The 21,715-nt window shown below is 43.0% G+C and overlaps 1 protein-coding gene across 2 annotated transcripts in view; it reads left to right on the top strand.

Annotated features, from left to right (window-relative positions):
* The window catches only part of LOC126361442 (calcium-independent protein kinase C), a 219,019-nt gene that overhangs the window by 65,299 nt on the left and 132,005 nt on the right, over window positions 1-21,715 (top strand). For both annotated transcript variants that reach the window (XM_050007790.1, XM_050007792.1), the window contains exons 3-5: window positions 7,708-7,855; window positions 20,843-20,874; window positions 20,996-21,078. In XM_050007790.1, coding sequence (XP_049863747.1) covers window positions 7,708-7,855; window positions 20,843-20,874; window positions 20,996-21,078 — 263 coding nt within the window. The remainder of the gene's footprint in view (window positions 1-7,707; window positions 7,856-20,842; window positions 20,875-20,995; window positions 21,079-21,715) is intronic.

Raw genomic sequence — 21,715 nt, 5'->3', positions numbered from 1 at the left:
TGACTTTTGAATGTACATACAAAATTCGGCTCCTAGCAATATGTTTATCTTGCCAGGAGACCACAACTCTGAATTAGTGAATTGTCCACTTGGCAAGTTCTACTTACTCATCTCTGTCATTTTCTCCAGCAAAACTAAACATTTGACAGACAACATTAGTTGCTTATGCAGGAGCCCACTTTTACATAGACGCTGTTTTGTTTGTGAAAGTGTTGCACATATTCCTTGACTTGGTACTCAGCTGTATCACCTTTGAAATTTGAGGCATTGTGTACATGCTTTCAGTATGAAGCATGACTGTGACCCCAATCTAATAGAGTACAACAAGTCTTCCATTTGCCAAAGCTGTCTTGCAACTTTATTCTTGCTGTCAAAAGAAACATTCGTTTGCCCGGACTGACCTTCAATGATCAATAACTTGATGTACTTGATTGATGTTTCTTATAGTGCTCATGTTGCATATCAGTTGGACAATTCTTCCTTATGTCATATTGTGCACATTGTAATGCCACATGCAGTAACATGTGGTGTCATTTTCCACAAGTATAGCAGCTAATGGATGTGCATTGAGAATCTCCGTGGGCACTCTTCAGACAGTTGTAGCACACAGTGTTGTACATCACAATGGCTTTGTGTTTGCTCCATGCAGTTTGATTGAATTTGCTGCACTTGGGCAACATGTTAGGCTTGTTGCAAATGATGCTTGCAGCAGTAGTAGTGATGTAAATCTATCTCACATACTCCACTGCTTGCCATTGGAGGCATTCTCTTATTATCAGATATACCATGACATAGCGGTACTGTAACCTTGAAACAATTTCAATGTTTCTTTGAATGTCAGAAAGCTGTTCAAACATGGACTGTGTAGTAACACGGTTCACTTCAGAGTAGACCAGGAACTGTCTCATAGGCATGCCTGATGTGAACTGACTGGGCACGGCCCATGCTGCCTGAGTTGTTGTTGTTGTTGTTCCGCTGGCAGAGGTCGCGGCCAAATTCTCGCGTGCCCTCTGGCGGACGGGACTATTTGCAGCAACTGCCGTCCGTGACGCGCCGTGCCGATGTGAGCCTCTCGCGATCTTTCTGGTGGCTACTGCACTCCTCCTCCTTCGGGGGGTGAAGCCACTGTGATCCACTGTGTCGGAAGGTGGAGTGTCGTGCAGGAGTGATGACCTCCACGTCCATCGTAAGGCTGGAGTCAAGGGGATCTGCCAACCCTCGAGACGGAACCTTCAAATACAGCTGGAAGTGACCCACACGAAGAGGCCCCCGTCGTCCTACCACCGGAGCCTGGGTCTGAATGGGAGACTGGTCGTCGAACTCTGTCCTGGCCCACCTCGGGAGGGGCAACACCCAGTGGCTGGGACGATGGGGAAGGGATGACCACAGGTGAACCAGCCTCCTGAGAAGCCAGGCGTGCAGGACGGCCGGCTCTCGCTGGGGCATTGCTAACGATGGCGTTGCCGGTGCTGGAGCTACTGGAGGGTTGCCAAGGCTGAGAGCCATCGCAGTGCAGCGGAATCACAGGGGGAGGGGTGGTAACGTCTCCTGAGAGACCAACACAGGTGCCGGCAATTAGGAAGCCGGTGCCCTAGGGGTCGGAGGGTGGGTGCCCAAACGTGGACGTAGCTGATTTTTGTGAGAACGTACCTCCCGGTCCCCTGTCTGCAAGGTATAGAGCCAGCGGCCATTTCGGCACAGGAAAATCGCTGGTATCGAACGTGGATGGCGACCAAATGCACGTGCCCAGACCAACAAACCTGGTGGAAAGCCAGGTACTCCGTTTTGCGGAGACTGGCGAGGACCGGACCGTTTGAGGTGCAGCAAAGTCCTAGGTTGGCGCCCGTGGAGGAGCTCTGCAGGGCTGCGTTCTCCCATAGGTGTGGTCCGTTATGCCGTCAGGAAAAACGTCAACGCCTCCTCCGCAAGAAATTCGTGCACATACTTTTTCATATGTGTCTTAAATGTGTGCACCATGCGCTCGGCTTCCCCATTCGATTGTGGATGAAAGGGGGGAGAGCAAACGTGCCGAATACCGAAACGCCTACAAAAATCCTGAAAGGTCTGCGACATAAACTGAGGTCCATTGTCTGAGACCAGGGTGACTGGCAGACCTTTGACAGAAAAGATTTTTGCTAGTGCCTGGATTACAACTTCTGAAGTGGTTGAGGAGCAGCGAACCACATATGGAAATCTGTAATAAGCATCAATGACAATGAGCCAAAAGCTGTGGAGAAACAAGCCCGCAAAATTGATGTGAACACGCTCCCATGCCTGGGTTGCGGGTGGCCATGAAGAGAACGCTGACCTGGGAAATGCCTGTTGGCTCGCACACTGGGAACAGGCGGCCACCACGTGCTCAATTTCTCTGTCAATACCGGGCCAGTACACATGTCTGCGAGCCAAGGTTTTAGTAAGGGAAATACCCAAGTGCTCCTCATGTAATAACTTGAGGACTTCCCTTCGCAAACTTGCAGGAACTTTTATCATTGGTAGCCAGAAGGAGAACTCCTTCCAAGACGGAGAGGTGGTCTCGTAGAACAAAATAATTACGAAAACGGTCTGAGGCCCAGCCTGGAGGTCGGGATGACCACCCCTGCTGAATGAGGCAAACTACTTGCTAGAGAACTGGGTCAGCTGCAGATTCCCTGGCGACTCTAGGACTAGTGATCAGGAAGCCATCAACCGCTTGGCAGGATGCCACATCCAAATGAAAACACAATCTCCTCTCAATCTAACTTAGGGTCCGGGCCCAACGGAAGACGGAAAAGAGCACCTGCGTTGGCATGCTGTCCGGTAGGGCAAAAATGAATGTCATAATGGTACTTACAGAGGAACAAGGCCCAGTGCTGTAGTCCGTGGGCCGCCCTATCCGGAATCTCAGAGGCGGGGCCAAATAACGATATTAACGGCTTATGGTCAGTGATAAACTGAAACTTCATGCCATACAAGAAAGGGTGAAACTTGGTAACAGCGTAGACAATGGCCAAAGCCTCTTTTTCCACCTGGGAGTAATGGGCCTGTGCGGGACTAAGAGTTTTAGGCGCAAACGCCAGTGGCTGCTCAGAACCATCTGCATTGCGATGGGCCAGGACCGCCCCCACCACATACTGCGAAGCATCTGTAGCCAGGACCAACAGCTTATGGGGGTCAAAACTAGCCAAACACGGCCTGATGTGAGGAGGCCTTTCAACGAGGTGAACACTTGCTTGCATGCAGGCGACCAATCAAAAGGAACACTCTTGCGCAGAAGGCAGTACAGGGGGCGGGCGATGGTGGAAGCCCTGGGAATGAACCGGTGGTAATAGGCAGTCTTGCCTAAAAAAGCTTGTAACTCCGTCAGCGAAGCAGGCCACAGAAGGTCGACGATACCTTGGACCAAACTTCCTGGTGGCTGCACGCTGTGCCGAGAGATTGTGTAGCCCACATACTCAATGGACGGTTGGAAGAAGTTTGACTTATGCAGGTTGCAATGCAAGCCCACGGACCTGAATTTGAGAAAGAGGGTGCGAAGGTTGTGCAAGTGTTCCTTCTTGCTGTGGCCCGTGACAGTTATGTCATCCAGGTAATTAATACAATGAGGGATTGTCGACGTGACGTGCTCAAGATAACGCTGGAATATCGCCGGGGCACTGGATATTCCGAAGGCCAACTGCTGGTTTTGGTAAAGCAGAGCAAAGCATAGGTGTCCACCACCAATTGGGATTTATGGTGGCCTCGAAATCTCCACAAAGACGTAATTTTCCCGAGGGTTTCCTGACAATAACAAGGGGCGAAGCCCACTCACTAGAAGAAATGGAAAGAACGACCCCTAGGGCTGTCAGCCGGTCTAGCTCTTCTTTTACCTGAGGGCGGAAAGCCAAGGGGATCTGCCTCGCACGTAGAAAACGCGGGCGAGCCAACACCTTCAATGTTAAGTGAGCTTCAAAGTCTGTAGCACGCCCCAGGCCCTCCTCAAAGATATCCGGAAAGTCAGAGATCAAAGATTCTAATGATTGATAGGGAACGTCTTCGGAGACCAACTGTATGACAAGTGATAGAAAAACCGAAAGCTTGAAAGGCATCCAGGCCAAAAAGGTTATCGGAGCTTGCATCACTGACAACAATAAAAGTAATAGGCCGAGTGACTGATTTGTAAGTCACGTCGGTAGTCAATTGACCCAGTAGGGGAATTAACTGTTTACCATAACTGCGTAGACGCCGGTAAACTGGCGCCAACAGGGGCGACCCAAGGTCGGAGTAAGTTTGTGCATTCAACAAAGAAACTGCCGCGCCTGTATCTACTTGCAGTTGTAATTGGCGCGACTGAACTGACACCTCGATAAAGAGTTTGTGTGCCGATGCGTCGGGAGCCTGGGCCGATGAAACTTCCTGAATGTCAACGTCCATGTCCTTTGTAACTGCTTTCTTCGATTCTTTTGAGCCTGAGCGGCAAACTTTACCAACGTGTCCTTTTTTTTATTACATTTGCAACAAACAGCCCAACGCTGGGAGTACACTGACCGATCGTGATGTATATAGCATGATGCACAGGACGGTAACAGGGGCCGGTGGCCGGAACTCTGTTTACGCGCCGTGCGGGAGCGGCCGTAACGGCCGGATTGTACGGCTCGGACGTCGTCCACCCCGGACGTAGTCGACACGGCCGCGCCGCCCTGAACTGCTGCGACGTCGCACCATGCTTCCAACTGTTGACCAGCGGCGTGAGAGATTTCATACGATTGAGCAATGGACAGGACTTCCTCGAAGGAAGGGTATTCTAACAGCAAGCCCCTTTGCCGGACCTCCCTATCAGGGGCCGAATGCACAATGATGTCGCGCACCATAACGTGGGCATACGACTCTCGCGACTGCTCCATGACAAAATGACACTTGTGACTAAGACCATGCAGGGTAGCGGCCCATGCCCGGTAGGACTGATGGGGCTGCTTCTTGCATTGATAGAACTCGACCCTAGCTGCCACAACATGCGTGCGGCGGTGATAATATGAAGACAGTAATGAACACAATGCATCAAAAGACAAGGACGAGGGTTCCTGCAATGGCGCTAGCTGGCGCAAAATTTTATACAGCGAGGGAGATATCCATGACAAGAAAAGAACACGATATACCTCCACATAGGCAAGATGAAACGACTCGAAATTCTGCCGAAGGCTATGTGCATACGCGTCCCAATCCTCCGCCGTCTCGTCATATGGGGGAAAGGGAGGAGGGAACGGCGCTGGAGCCGACGGCGTGGAGAGCAACGCCGGAAGCCCTTTTTTTTTTGGTGGCCATGAGCTCCGTCTGCTGCTCAGCCAAAACCCGCACTAAATCCTCCATGCCGCGGATAAGCTGCGAAACCAGAACAACGACACAACACGCGAAAGAACGACCCTACTCGTTGCCAATTGTGTAGTAACATGGTTCACGTTTTCCGTCACACTTCAGAGTAGATCGGGAACTGTCTTATAGGCATGCCCGATGTGAACTGACTGGGCACAGCCTGTGCTGCCTGAGTCGTTGTTGTTGTTTTTGTTCGGCTGGCAGAGGTTGCGGCCGAATTCTCGCATGCGCTCTGGTGGACGGGACTCTATTTGCGGCAACTACCGTCCATGACGCACCGTGCTGATGTGCGCCTCCCATGATCTTTCTGGTGGCTACTGCAGACTGACTTCAAATTCTGTTCTTATAGACTGTTCAATTCATTCTATAAGGAGCTGTGACGTAATGAAGACTTGCAAATAGACCTTGTGTTGTAATGCCATCAACGCTTGCACAGTGTTTAAAGCCTCATTCAGGAGTGCACAAAGTTCACTTGCACATGCCTTTCTCATTGACAATAGCTTAATGGTTTCTCTGAATGTGAAGATAGTATCTGTTCTTACAGACATGTCCAAAAGAACAGATACCATTGCAGCTCTCGAAGCATGAAATAACAATCAAATTCAGACCATTAGCTACTTACAGGCGTTGATAAATATCAACAGGGCAAGTTGAAAATGTGTGCCTCAACCGGGACACGAACCCAGGATCCCCTGCTTGCATGGTAGACGCTCTATCTCGGTTGGGGCACACATTTTCTACTGTCCCCATTGATATTTATCAATGCCTGTAAGCAGATAATGGTCTGGATTTCATTGTAATTTCATTCTTTGCGTTTGCCGATGCATTATTGTACAAGTATCTATTGCAAACCAAATCAAAAGCTATATTGAAATTAGCCTCTGGAAGACCAACACTTACAGTTAATGAACTAAGTAAATGATAATACTTATCAGTGTCCTCTAATTCATCATTATTTATGACAAGACTAACAAACATGTCACAAAAATGTCTGAATTGCATTACATCACCAGTAAATCATGACACTTTTATGGTGGGCAGCTTGATGCTATGTTTTGATACACTCAAGGTAGATCCAACATCTGAAAAATATTGTCAACTGCATTGGCATGATTCATCAGAATTGCTCTCTATTTCTGTCTCTCTCCAGGAGGTTTTTTTTACCATATTTTCTAATACTTCTCAACAATCTTTGGAAACTGTTCTAGACTGACACTACTACCCAGAGTGTCTGATTTACCTGTTACATGGAATTCATTTGTAAACTGTAACACCTGCGTGAGACTTTCTTTTGTCATCGAGCATGTAGTAACAAGTTTATTTCTTGAAACTTCATCCATGATGGAAAGCTAATAGTGGCAGGCAACAGCAGAAACAGCTGTTAAAATAATTGGGAACAACTGGAAGCAGGATAGCCAGACCAAGGTAGTTACTGTATAGGTGCGCCATGTTGCTGCTGCCAGCTTAATGTCCACACTGCTCCATTGAAACTTGTCCCTGCTGTTCTGCCAATGAAGGGCTGCTGCTGGACATTATGTCATCAAATCTATCACAATTCAGCCTGGAAGGACCAAAATGTTAGCATCCATAAAAAAGTGTAAAGTGTAAATGTTATCAGAGGACCACGAATTTAAGAGGGCTATGCAATGGTTCGATCCATCCAGGCTGCAATGAAAGATGATATGTGTTAGAGAATCACATACAGTTACGTTGACATTCACAGTGCAAAATATACACCTCCACCATTTAGTGTATGAGGCAGGAGAGCCACAAGCTACAACAGATGATCAACCAAAACTGCAGTCACTATTGTTCTCACCCTCACAGTGACGAGAGATGGTTAGGCTTGTCTGGATGGACAAACTGCTGATCATTGTCCCTTAGAAACAAATAATTCTAGAGTGGGCAATGCTCTTCAGTGACTCAGTCAAATGTGGCAACTCAATGAGTACAATTAATCCACAGTGAAGATTAAAACCATTGATCAAATATGTTGTAATTATATCATCTACTGTATCAATAGAAGATGATAATTTGTGTACTCTTGGAAGTAGTGGGAATAAATACACATCTAACCTCGTTTTTCCATGAAATAACTAATTGTTTTTGAAGATTCTGTTATTCAGTTATAAAATAATATCTCATTAAATATACTTATAGTATTCTTATACAGAAAACTATTTACAACTGTCTCAATTATTTTACAAAATATCTTGTGGGAAACTCCTCTCATTATGCTGTGTAATGCCTTTAAAGTATGAGCACATTCATCATTAAAATTGACAATAATATTTTTAAAATTTCTCAGTGTAAACTGTATGAGTGATATTTTCTAAGCACAACACAACTATGTAAGCTTCTTATGTGTGTCGTTTCTTACAGAAAAGCCTCGGGAGTTCAAAGAACGACAAGGCTTCAATCGCCGACGTGGTGCAATGCGCAGACGTGTCCATCAAGTAAATGGACACAAGTTTATGGCAACTTTTCTTCGGCAGCCCACTTTCTGTTCACACTGTCGAGATTTTATATGGTTTGTTAGATGTAGTTTCAGCTTACCTATTACTGAAATGTAGCATAGCATTAGTACAACTTATGGTATAAAAAATATTTTTCCTTTCAGAGTGACACTTAATTGTTTGGCACTTCTAGGAATGAACATTTTATATTTTTAGGGTTCTGTACCTCAACCAGTAAAAAGAGAACCCTTCTAGGATCACTTGTTGTCTGTCCATCTGTCTGTCTGTCTGTCTGTCCGACTATTCACAACCCTTTTCCTCGTAAATGGTGAGATGTATCAAGTTAAAATTTATGTCACGTATTAAGATCACAATCCCTTGGTTATGTAGACAAGCTTCTAAGTCAACATAATCAAAAGATATGGCAATTAATGTCAAATATTTTGATACTCACAAACTCACTCATCGAAACCTGTCGGGTACTTCCTATGGATCTAGAACCAAGACATTTGGAAGGAAGAGAGGTTTCACAGTATAAGTAAAGGGAAAAAATCTGAACTTGTTAATTTGTAACTATATCACATGAAAAAAAAAAACTTTTTTTGTCATTCGTTATCCAACTATCTATCTGTCCCTCTGTGTATTAAGACCTCTTTTCGTCAGCAATGGGTAGACATATTGAATTGAAATTTATGTCCCATACTGAGGACTACAGTACTTTGATGGTGTAAATATGTGAAGTTCCTAAGTCTATGTAATTGAATGATATGGCTATTTTTGTCACAAGTTTTGATACTTGCAAACTCACTGATTAAAACCTATAGCGTACTTCCTCTTGATGTAGAATCATGAAATTTGGCTAGAAGAAAGGTTTCACAGTACAAATAAAAGATAAAGAATCAGAAAATTATTATTTTGTAATTATATCACACACAAAAATGTTTCTTTTACCATTTGTTATCTGACATCAAACATGAAATTAAAACATTCTTGAGAGTCTTGGTATCCCTGAGACCAATACCTTGCTTGTATCATGTCAATAATAGGTAAAAATCATTGAGGTCCTCGATACCTTGAATGGATGAACTGTCTATATCGATAATTAAGTTTCTATGGAACCCTCAGAGTGAGAATCTTACACCTGGCCAATTTTTATATTTTTAGATGGCACAAAAAGAGACTTTTACTGTCTAAACATAGTAAGTATTACTAGAACTGTCTCAGTGATATGTCTACATGTCTACTCACCATACAGGGAGAGGGGGAGGGGGGGGGGGGGACCAGACAAAACTTGGTGACCCTGTTAGTTTGTAGAAGCTGATGCTTCCATGTTTGATAAAAGAAAAAAAGCAATTGAGGGAGATGAGATTTATGAAAATTCAGTAGCTAGGTGAAATGGAAATCAGCAATCATGCTGCTGATTATAAAATTCCCTCTAGTTTTGTCTAAATGATCAATGACACAGTCAGTCTTCCTCTTTGATCCTTGTAAAACTTCACAGAACTCTACATTTTATCCTCTCTACTTCAGGTGTCATCAGTACTTTTAGTGTCTCATTTCCTAAGTTCCTCGGTATCACTTGATGTAATTCGATTACATTCTGTCACCCATGTTTTACTTCTGTTGATACACATCTTGTAGCCTCATTTAAAGACAGTGTCTATTCTCCAGAATGAGTTTTTCACTCTGTAGCGGAGTGTGCGCTGATATGAAACTTCCTGGCAGATTAAAACTGTGTGCCTGACCGAGACTCGAACTCGGGACCTTTGCCTTTCGCAGGCAAGTGCTCTACCAACTGAGCTACCGAAGCACGACTCACGCCCGGTACTCACAGCTTTACTTCTGGCAGTATCCGTCTCCTACCTTCCAAACTTTACAGAAGCTCTTCTGCGAACCTTGCAGAACTAGTACTCCTGAAAGAAAGGATACTGCGGAGACATGGCTTAGCCACAGCCTGGGGGATGTTTCCAGAATGAGTTTTTCACTCTGGTGAAGCTGTGAGTACCGGGCGTGAGTCGTGCTTCGGTAGCTCAGTTGGTAGAGCACTTGCCCGCGAAAGGCAAAGGTCCCGAGTTCGAGTCTCGGTCGGGCACACAGTTTTAATCTGCCAGGAAGTTTCATATCAGCGCACTCTCCGCTGCAGAGTGAAAAACTCATTCTGGAAACATCCCCCAGGCTGTGGCTAAGCCATGTCTCCGCAGTATCCTTTCTTTCAGGAGTGCTAGTTCTGCAAGGTTCGCAGAAGAGCTTCTGTAAAGTTTGGAAGGTAGGAGACGGATACTGCCAGAAGTAAAGCTGTGAGTACCGGGCGTGAGTCGTGCTTCGGTAGCTCAGTTGGTAGAGCACTTGCCCGCGAAAGGCAAAGGTCCCGAGTTCGAGTCTCGGTCGGGCACACAGTTTTAATCTGCCAGGAAGTTTCATATCAGCGCACACTCCGCTGCAGAGTGAAAAACTCATTCTGGAAACATCCCCCAGGCTGTGGCTAAGCCATGTCTCCGCAGCATCCTTTCTTTCAGGAGTGCTAGTTCTGCAAGGTTCGCAGAAGAGCTTCTGTAAAGTTTGGAAAGTAGGATACTGCAAGAAGTAAAGCTGTGAGTACCTGGCGTGAGTCGTGCTTCGGTAGCTCAGTTGGTAGAGCACTTGCCCGCGAAAGGCAAAGGTCCCGAGTTCGAGTCTCGGTCGGGCACACAGTTTTAATCTGCCAGGAAGTTTCAGTGTCTATTCTGTTTAACTACTCTTACAAGGCCTGTACTGAATCTGACAGAATTACTATGCCAACAGCAAACTGCACAGTTTTTGTTTCTTCTGCATGAACTTTAGCTCTTTCTGCAAAATTATCTCCAACTATTGCTTCCCTTTCATGTCTTTCGAGTGTTATATCTGCACTCTGGTTTCTGTACAAGCTGTATATAACCTTTCACTCCCTGCATTTTATATCTTTTTGACCATTACTGATGTACCAATGCTGACCACTTTGTTAATAGCCCGGAGGTGCAAAAAATTATCACTTTGACCTTGAGGAACAATCCTTTATTTGCATCCTCCATGGGAATAAGGTGGCACACAAGAATTGGCAAAAACAAATTGGATAAATACACAATCTTACATAGATAAATGTATACTAACAAAGAGATAGAGGGGCTGGCCAGTACTTACCTCAGCTCAGTACAGCCGATAGAGACACAAAAAACAACCGAAAATTTAAGCTCCTAGCTTTCGGAATAAATGTTCCTTCATCAGGGAGGAGAGAGGGGAAAGAAAGGGAAGAAGGGAAAGTGGATTTAGTTACTCACAACCCAGGTTATGAAGCAACAGGGAAAGGAAAACAGGGAAGGTAGCAAGGATGGAGGCATGGTTGTCAGAGGGAAGCCAAAGATATTCTACTGCAGGTACTGTGCCAGCTTCAAGCCAAAGAGGATGCATACAGAAGTAAAGAGGTGTATAGTATAAAGATGTAGGATGGAAAGATGCATGAATGGCTAAAGAGGAAAGGGAAAGAGGAGAAGACTGAAAAGTAAATGGGAGTGAGGTTGTTTAACGTAGGTTTAGTCCAGGGGGATGGCGGGATGAAAGGATGTGCTTTCATCCCGCCATCCCCCTGGACTAAACCTACGTTAAACAACCTCACTCCCATTTACTTTTCAGTCTTCTCCTCTTTCCCTTTCCTCTTTAGCCATTCATGCATCTTTCCATCCTACATCTTTATACTATACACCTCTTTACTTCTGTATGCATCCTCTTTGGCTTGAAGCTGGCACAGTACCTGCAGTAGAATATCTTTGGCTTCCCTCTGACAACCATGCCTCCATCCTTGCTACCTTCCCTGTTTTCCTTTCCCTGTTGCTTCATAACCTGGGTTGTGAGTAACTAAATCCACTTTCCCTTCTTCCCTTTCTTTCCCCTCTCTCCTCCCTGATGAAGGAACATTTATTCCGAAAGCTAGGAGCTTAAATTTTCGGTTGTTTTTTGTGTCTCTATCGGCTGTACTGAGCTGAGGTAAGTACTGGCCAGCCCCTCTATCTCTTTGTTAGTAATTGTTTCACATCTTTATATGAGATTTTCCATTAATTATATAGATAAATGTATCTCCAAGAAGAACATTACTTTTACTTGGCATAACTACAAGAGAGTAATAACTGACTAGAAAATAAAAACAGAAGTATTATTTCTCAAAACAATATGTATGCTTCGTAATAGCTGTGAAATATTCAATGTTAATTCCAGCATCCCTTGTGGCTGGCATGGAAGGTCCACTGATAGCTGCGATATAAACAAAACCACGCTCATGCACAACACATGCAACACTTTGCTACACTACAGAAAGTGAACTTTGTTGCTACAACAGCCCCCTTGGTGAATGGGAAGCACCATACAGGTAATGCACAGGGAAGTGCACATGCCAACCCTATCTCATCGTCCAAGTTGGTGGTGGTACTTTGATAGGAGAAGGGGGTTCTGCAACAGCTGGAGGCAGTTCTGCAACAAAGGTAAATGCTATCAGTGCTAGAGCAGGAAGTTTCGGTCATGGGTGGTTGTAAGCAGGATCCTCATGCAGAACATAACCTTGTTTAACTCTTATCAGTTGACACTGTAGATGATTTTCCATTTAGCAGTATCTCAAAGGTGTGTTCTCCTCATTGCAACACCTTGTGTGGCCAGCGTACGACTATTGTAGTGCAAGTCTAAAGCCATCTGTACAGGACACTTAATCATGAAGAACGTAGGTAGCAGGAAACCTGTGTCTTGAAACTTGGAGAGGGCAAAGTGGAATGACATGTTTCCTGAGCTTAACTATAATGTCATTATGATCCTGACCAAGTGTCTGTGGTGATGATGGTGGTGGTGGTTCGCCAAATTCTCCAGGAAGTCATAGTGTGTTGCTGAACACTAGTTCTGAGAGTGAAGTGTCTATGTCAGATATGTACGCTGTCCAGAGACCCAGTAAAATCATTGGTAACGCAATAGTCCAGTCTGATCCATGGCATATGATCGCTGCCTTGAGTGTGCAACACCAGCACTCAATTAAACCACTACTGGCCCGATGTTAACTAGTAGTCTGGTGGTACACTGTGTCACAGAACTTGTCTAATTGAGATAATAGTTCAGCTTTGAACTGGTGGCTGTGATCTGTCGTCACATGTAATGGGCAACCAAAGTGAGAAATCCAGCTGAGGTAAACACAGAAGCTAGTGTTTCTGCCGCTATGTCATCTATCAGAGTTGCCTTGAGCCAGCGTGTCAGGCGATCAATCATAGTTAGAATATATGCCTCTCCACTGGAAGGAGGCAGTGGGACTATGACATTGATGTGGATGTGTGCTTCTCCTGCATAGGTCAATGGAAGGTTTCAAATTGCTTTGCTGACATTTTATATAAGCACATGCCCATTCTTGGCAATCTTTTTGCACTCTGGGCCACAAAATCTGAAGCTGAAATGTGGAAGGAATACACAGAGGGGGCCTACATGGGAAATGATCTTGAAGATGATGTTCTAGAAAATGAAGAGGAAGTAGATAAAGACAAGATGGGAGATATGATACTGTGAGAAAGATTTGAAAGATCTCTAAAAGATATAAGTGGAAACATTGTCCCTGGAATAGACTAAACTCCCTCAAAATTATTGAGATCCTCGGGAAAGCCAGTCATGATGCAACTACTCCACCTGGTGCGCAAAATATTTGAGACAGGTGAAATACATCCAGACTTCAAGAAGAATGCAATAATTCCAACTCCAGAGAGAACAGGTGCTGACAGGTATGAATATTACTGAATTATCAATTTACTAAGTCATGATCATAAAATATTGACATAAATTAATTACAAAAGACTGGAAAAATTAGTAGAAGCTGAGCTTGGGGAAAGCCATTTTGTGTTCTGGAAAAATGTAAGAACATGTGAAACAATACTGACCCTGCAACTTGTTTTAGGAGATAGGCTAAAGAAAGGCAAACATATGTTTATGGCAATTGCAACTTAGAGAAAACATTTGACCATTTTGACTGAAATACATTCTTTGAAATTCTGTAGGTAGAAGGTGTAGCAACAAAGTTCACTTTCTGTCAGTGCAATGAAGTGTCATGTGTGCTGTACGTAGTGTGGTTTTGTTTATGTTGAATTGAATATTTCACAGCCACCATGGAGTGCATGTACTGTTTTGAGAAATAATAGTTATATTGTTATTTTATAATCAGTTATTATTCTCTTGTAGTTGCACTGAATAAAAGTAATGTTCTTCACAGAGATACATTTATCTTTGCAAGATTGTGTATTTATCCAATCTGTATTCGCTACTTCTTGTGCACTGCCTAATTCCCTTGGCAGACACAAACAAAGTTTTGTTTTGCAAGGTCACAGTGATAATTTTGCACCTTCAGGCTATTAACAAACCAGTCATCATTGATACATTAGTAATGGCCAAAGTGGTGACCATGATGTGATTTTAAAATGCCAAGAAGTGCAGTTCCACTGTACATGACATGACAGAGTCATTAGAAGAAATAATTCCAACAGTCTTGAGACTCACAATGTGCTTATTCACATTCTGGCTACACAATCTGGTGCTTTGGTTTGCGCAAGTCAAAGCCAGCTCCCTCTGTGGTGAGACTGCTATGGACTCCACAAAATTTGCACTGGTCATCAGTAAATTAGACAATCATTACACCGCGAAGTACAAGATGTAATCACTATACTGGTAGCAGTCAACGCATATGAGGAATTGAAGGCTGAGCTGATAAGACAAGTTTCCACATCAGGAGAGGAGTATATAGGACAGGTCTTAACTCAAGAAGACATGGGAGAATGTAAACCATTGCAGTTTTTGTGGCACTTGTGCAGCAAGGGAGACATCGGTGTGACTGATAGCCTGCTGCATACATTGTGGAGTCGCTGTCTGCTGCCACACATACAAGCCATCATAGCATCACAGACTGACAGGCCCTTGGATTCAGTGGCTGACTTGGCCAACTATATAATGGACGCTACAGCCAGGTTGCAGTTAGTACGTCAGTAGCAGCATGCAATGGTGTGGTGGCAGTGTCAAACAATCTAACACAAGCCATGCCATCTGCAGCTCTGACTGGTATGCTGGCAGTGACACATCTGAGCCTACCACTGGCTACAATCACTCATGTGGATCATGATAACCTGGCAGTGAAAGTCGACCACCTCACCAAATGAATTGAAGAGTTACTCTCTCGACATCCTCAACTACTTCTTCCACCACAGGACAAGAACAACCCTCCATCTGTTGGTACCACAAGAAATTTGGAAACCATGCATGTAAGTGTACATCTCCTTGCAGATACACCAATGCCAACAGATGTCACATGTCAGATGCTTTCTCTGATTATGAAACATCATCTCAACACCTCTTTGTCAGTGACAGAAAGACAGGCTAACAAGTAGATATCAGCTTGGACTTATTTATTCTTCCCCATAAACTACTACACTGTTACCCACAACATTGTTCTTCCTGTCTGCTGCCAACAATTCATCGATCAAAACCTATGGCACCCAGTGCATTGAACTGGACCTAGGAGTACACAAGATGTGGGACTTTACCATCACAAACGTCATCTAGCCTATCATCAGTGCCAATCTGTTGGCACAGTACAACTTGTTACCTGACATCAGGAACACGTGGTTGGTCAATGGCATCATCAGGCTGTCGACTTCTGGATTTAACTGCCGCACAGCCGAGCACTCTGACCAAGTCAAACAAGCAGATGCTGGAGAGTACGACCATCTACTCAAACAGATTCTGGCCATGATGTGGCCCCCGGGAGCACCCAAAGAGGTATGTCACAATACCTTACACTATATCATGACTACAGATGACCCACCAGTCATTTGCTGCCCTCTGCGTCTAATGCCCAAAATCAGAATTTGATGTTATGCTGAGAGAAGAGATTATATGACCGTCTAGTAGTCATTGGTCATCTTCACTACACCTTATGTCTAAGAAAAGCAGCATGTAGCTCCCACGTGGTGATTACTGTTCTCTCAATGCCCGGACTGTACCAGATCGATATACCTCGCCTCTACTGCACTATTACAACTACAATGGTTTTTACTGTTTCAGACTGTGCTAAGGCCTATGTACAGATACCAGTTGCAGAGGAAGACATTCCACAAACAGCACCTGTCGCCACTTTTGGTTTATTTGAAAGCAAATACATGACATTCAGCTTCAGCAATGCTGCTCAACATTTTATTGACCCAGTACTGCAAGGACTTTCATACTCTTTTGTGTATCTATATTGTGTTTTATTTTTTTCTTCAACTGCATAACAACACAAATAACATCTGTTACAAGTTTTAGAGTGGCCCAAAAAATATGGGGTAGTGTTAAATATAGTCAAATGTGTGTTTTGCAGTCGCAGAATCTCATCAAAAGGCTCACTTCACTTACCAGAAAAAGTGGAAGCCATACTGCAGAGCTCATGCGCTATGTCAGTTTCTTGATATGTTCATTTTCTACCATCAGTATCTGCCACACACTGCTGAAGTACAAGAACCACTTATTGCACCATTGGTTGATCCAAAAGTCAAGGGAACTTCACCAATTCAGTGGATTGATTATATGGTTCAGCCTTTGAAGTGGCAAAACACAACATAACGGACACTGTGCTCCTCGCTCACCCTGTATTAGATGCTCCACTTGCATTAGTAGTGGATGCGAGCCAGACAGTGATCAGAGCCACACTGCTACGATTAAATGAAGGTGCTTGGCAACTTTCAGCATTTTACTCACACAAGCCTTTGGCATCTCAATGTTTGTTGAGTGCATACAATCATGATCTCCTCACAATATATGGAACAGTAAAATATTTTTGACCTCAGCTGGAAGCGAGAGAATTCACTATTTTCACTGATCATGAGCCATTGATGTATGCATTTGGGCAGAATAACAACAACTGTTCATTGTGTCAGTGCAACCAACTATTGTTTATTGCAGAGTTCATTACTGACATCAGACATGTAGCCAGAATCAGCAATGTGGTAGCAGATTGCCTGTCCTGTGCTTCTGCCGTTACAAACAACTAAAACGTAATAGACTTCATAGAGGCACAAAAAACAGCTCAAGAACTTCTCAACTGTCTCACTGATCCAGCGACAACAATTGAGCTAAAGTTAGAAGATGTACCAGGTTCTGACATTATGCTTTATTGCCATCTCTCCACGGGAAAACCAAGACCATTCTTGCCAGAAGGGTTTCATGAACTAGCTTTTGAGAAATTACACAACTTAAGTCATCATGGTGTCAGGACAACAGTTCGCCTCATCTCACACCGATTGCTGACATTCATGCAGCTGCTTCTCTTTTCACCAAAGGGGGATCTTTAATCCTCCTCTAGGTGTTAGCTATCTTTCCCACCATTATAGATGCTCCTAGAGCTTTGCATTTGTCCTCTATCTATTCCTCCTTAGTCATTTTTTACTTTCTGTCAGTCTCATTTTTTAGACAGCTGTATCCTCTTTCATCTGCTTCATTTTCTGCATTTATGTATTTTCTCCTTTTGTCAATTAAATTCAGTATTTCCTGTATTATCAAAGGATTTCTACTAGGCCTTGCCTTTTTGTCTATTTGATCCTCTGCCACCTTCACTGTTCCATCTCTCAAAGGTACTCATTTGTCTTCTTTTGTATTCCCTTCCACTGTTTCAGCCAAATGCTGTCTAAAGTTCTCTCTGAAACTCTCAACACTGATTTGTTCATCTTATCCAGATCCCATCTCCTCAATTTCCAACCTTTTTTTTGCAATTTCTTGTTTTAACTTAATTTTCATTCAGTCATTTTTGGTCAATGTTTACATCTGTCCCTGGAAATTCCTAATAGTTTAAAATCTAGTTTTGAAGTCTTTGCCACACCATTACATAATTCATGTGAAACCTTCCAATGACCAAGGTCTCTTCCCTCTCTTCCTGATTCTTAAGTCAAGTGTTAGCGATGACCAAATTATGCTCTTTACAAAATTCTACTGATGGCTTCCTCATTCATCACATTCCCCAGCTTATATTCTTCTACTATTTTTCTTCTCTTCTTTTTCCTACTATTTAATTCCAGTCTCCCATCACAATAAAATGTTCCTCTCCCTTAATTGTCTGAATAATTGGTTTTATCTCATCATACATTCTTTCAATCTCTTCATCTTCAGATGAAGTAGGTATATAAACTTCTACTACTATGATAGGTGTTGGTTTCAACCCTAGGCTGGCTACAATAAGGTCTTCATGGTAGCTTATCCACTCTTCCATTTTCTTATTCATTATTGGACCTAGTCCTGCATTACCCCTATTTGTTTTTATACTTATAACCCAGTACTCACATGACCAGAAGTCCTCGTGTTCCTGCCACTGCACTTGTTAATTTCCCCCTATATCTAACTGCAAACTATCAATTTCCCTTTTTAAATTCTCTAACTTCCCTGTTAATAGATCTAACATTCCAGGCCATGACCCATAGAATGCCAATCTCTCTTTTCTTATGATAGTATCCTCCTGAGTAGTCTCCTCCCAGAGGTCTGAATGGGAGACTATTTTACCTCATAATAATTTAGAGATGATGCCATTGATATTTAACCATACTCAAGAGCTGCATGCCCTTGGAGAAAATCACAACTGTAGTTTCCCCTTGCTTTCAGCTAGTTTCCCATTGCTTTCAGCCATTCATAGTACCAGTATATCAAGGCCATGTTGGCTAACGTTACAAGGCCAGATCAGTTAATTATCCAGACTGTAACATCTGAAACTACTGAAAAAGCTACTAGCATTACAAATATTATGTTCAGTACTACTGCAATATCATTGTTAAAGTTAAGCATTTCATTATTATCATTACTACGTTCCAAGCTAGTGCTCTGAGATCACTGCACACAAATGTATGATGTCTCAAAAAGTCATCAGTTTGATTACTTTTGTAATTTGTAAATAAATAAACATGTGTGCATCATCTTTAAATTCACTTTGTGTTGCATTGCAATAGGAATTTTTTTCTGGTACGCAAGTCATATTTCTTGGTGTGTTCTTAGTTGTTCTGATTATTACATTTAAAACAAAGAAATTTGACATGGTATGTGGGGAAAAAATCCAGTTTCCATTTAACATGAATTGGTTTTAAATATGGGGTACATACACTACTGTCCATTAAAATTGCTACACCAAGAAGAAATGCAGATGATAAATGGGTATTCATTGGACAAATATATTATACTAGAACTGACATGTGATTACATTTTCACGCAATTTAGGCGCATAGATCCTGAGAAATCAGTACCCAGAACAACCACCTCTGGCCGTAACAATGGCCTTGATACATCTGTGCATTGAGTCAAACAGAGCTTGGATGATGTGTACAGGTATAGCTGCCCATGCAGCTTCAACACAATACCACAGTTCATCAAAATTAGTGACTGACGTATTGTGACGAGCCAGTTGCTCGGCCACCATTGACCAGACGTTTTCAGTTGGTGAGAGATCTGGAGAATGTGCTGGCCAGGACAGCAGTCAAACATTTTCTGTGTCCAGAATGGCTCGTACAGGACCTGCAACATGTGGTCGTGCAATATCCTGCTGAAATGTAGGGTTTCGTAGGAATCGAATGACGGATAGAGCCACAGGTCGTAACACATCTGAAATGTAACATCCACTGTTAAAAGTGCCATAAATGCGAACAAGAGGTGGCCGAGACGTGTAACCAATGGCACCCCATACCATCACGCTGGGTGATACACCAGTATGGCGATGACAAATACATGCGTCCAATGTGCGTTCACCGCGATGTCGCCAAACATGGATGCGACCATCATGATGCTGTAAACAGAACTTTGATTCATCCGAAAAAATGATGTTTTGCCATTCACGCACCCAGGTTTGTCATTGAGTACACCATTGCAGGCACTCCTGTCTGTGATGCAGCGTCAACAGTAACCGCAGCCATGGTCTCCGAGCTGATAGTCCATGCTGCTGCAAACGTCGTCAAACTGTTCGTGAAGATGGTTGTTGTCTTGGAAATGTCCCCATCTGTTGACTCAGGGATCAAGATGTGGCTGCACTATCCATTACAGCAATGCAGATAAGATGCCTGTCATCTCGACTGCTAGTGATACGAGGCCGTTGGGATCCAGCCTGGCGTTCCGTATTACCCTCCTGAACCCACCGATTCCATATGCTGCTAACAGTCACTAGATCTTGACAAACGCAAGCAGCAATGTTGCGATATGATAAAGCGCAATCAAAGTCAGAAACGTGATGATACGCATTTCTCCTCCTTACACGAGGCATGACAACAACATTTCACCAGGCAACACCGGTCAGTTGCTGTTTGTATATGAGAAATCGGTTGGAAACTTTCCTCCTGTCAGCACGTTGTAGGTGTCACCACCGGTGCCAACCCTTGTGTGAAAGCTCTGAAAAGCTGATCATTTGCATATCACAGCATCTTCTTCCTGTTGGTTAAATTTAGCATCTGTAGCACGTCATCTTCATGGTGTAGCAATTTTAATGCCCAGTAGTGTATATCATGGGTGAAAGTTTGCATTTGAAAACGGGTATGGGATGAAAATGATTAGCGATACAAAATAAATGTTGAATTAGAATTTCAGGTTGCTCCAATACAGTATGGAGGACAAAATGATTTTGACATTTTCAAAATGAGTTGATTCAAAGTTGTCAAATTTGAAAAGTCTAAACATATTGTTAGTGTACTTTACAGAAGAAGCATACAGTGATTGCTACTGCTTGGCATTGTATAACTTGACTTATCCTACCTCCCTCAAGGATCTCATTCATGACAGGATTTATGAAACCCGATGTATAAATGAATGATAAAATCAACTGATAGATGTCTGTTGAGATAGTAAAATGAGACGTGAAATGCAGAAGGAAGAAATGGAAATGTGTAAACTGGGAGATAAATTCAAAGATTAATGACATGCACCTTGAAAGGAACAAATAATTTTTCAGCCCACAAAGCTATAGCAAGGAGCAAAGCTTAAATTGTATTTCAGAATATAAAATTTTTGTTCATTATCTTCCAAGTAATTTATTGTACTTATTGTTACAGGGGCATAGGAAAGCAAGGCTATCAGTGTCAAGGTAAATATGATACACACTTTTGTAATTACAACACAACTTCCATTATTATTATTATTGTTTTTATCATTATTATTAAAAATATGTAATTTGGCATCTGACATGTATTTCATTTTATTTTCAGTGTGCACCTGTGTTGTACACAAACGTTGTCATAAGTCAGTTGTCACGAAGTGTCCTGGTATGCGAGATCCCAATCCCTATGAGGTAAGTACAATGTATTTGCAAGTGTATGTTTGATTAGAGAAGTCATGTCATGAACTTAATGCTCATTTAATCACAAATCATGGGGTTGTACTTCAATCATCTGTTAAATCTAGGATTTATTGGGCATTTACTATGACTTCCTTTGTTTGTCCAACAATTTTTCTGGCACTCACCGTGACTTTCAACTTTGTCACTATCAAGTATATGTGAAAAATCTCAAGTTGAATCATGCTTTAGATTCCTTATTAAGCTATAGGTCCCTAAGTAACTGGCATGGTAAGCTATCTTTTTGGCTTTGTAAAGGAATGAACATATCATCTTCAGCAGGATCATTATTGCTAAACAATTGTTTGAGAGCCATTAGTGCTTTATATTTCCACTAAATAGCAAGAGCCATGGAGTATGTAGTAAAACTAAATTTCCTTGTAAATAAGATGAACATTAACCTGGATTTGAACACCACTATGCTTCACCACGTGTGATCTTATTGTCTAATACTGTCTAACTGATGCTTTGCCACTGATAATTCAATGTCTGTCTGATAATTCTTCAACTCAAATACTTTATGATAGACATTTTAGTAAGTTGATTGGCTTAGGCTGGCTCTCAGTCCATCACAACTCTTTCTGGAGTGCCA

The sequence above is a fragment of the Schistocerca gregaria genome, chromosome 1, assembly GCF_023897955.1.
Source record: "Schistocerca gregaria isolate iqSchGreg1 chromosome 1, iqSchGreg1.2, whole genome shotgun sequence".
NCBI lineage: Eukaryota > Metazoa > Arthropoda > Insecta > Orthoptera > Acrididae > Schistocerca > Schistocerca gregaria.
Note: the sequence above shows the minus strand (reverse complement) of the source record. Positions and strands in the feature narration are given on the sequence as shown.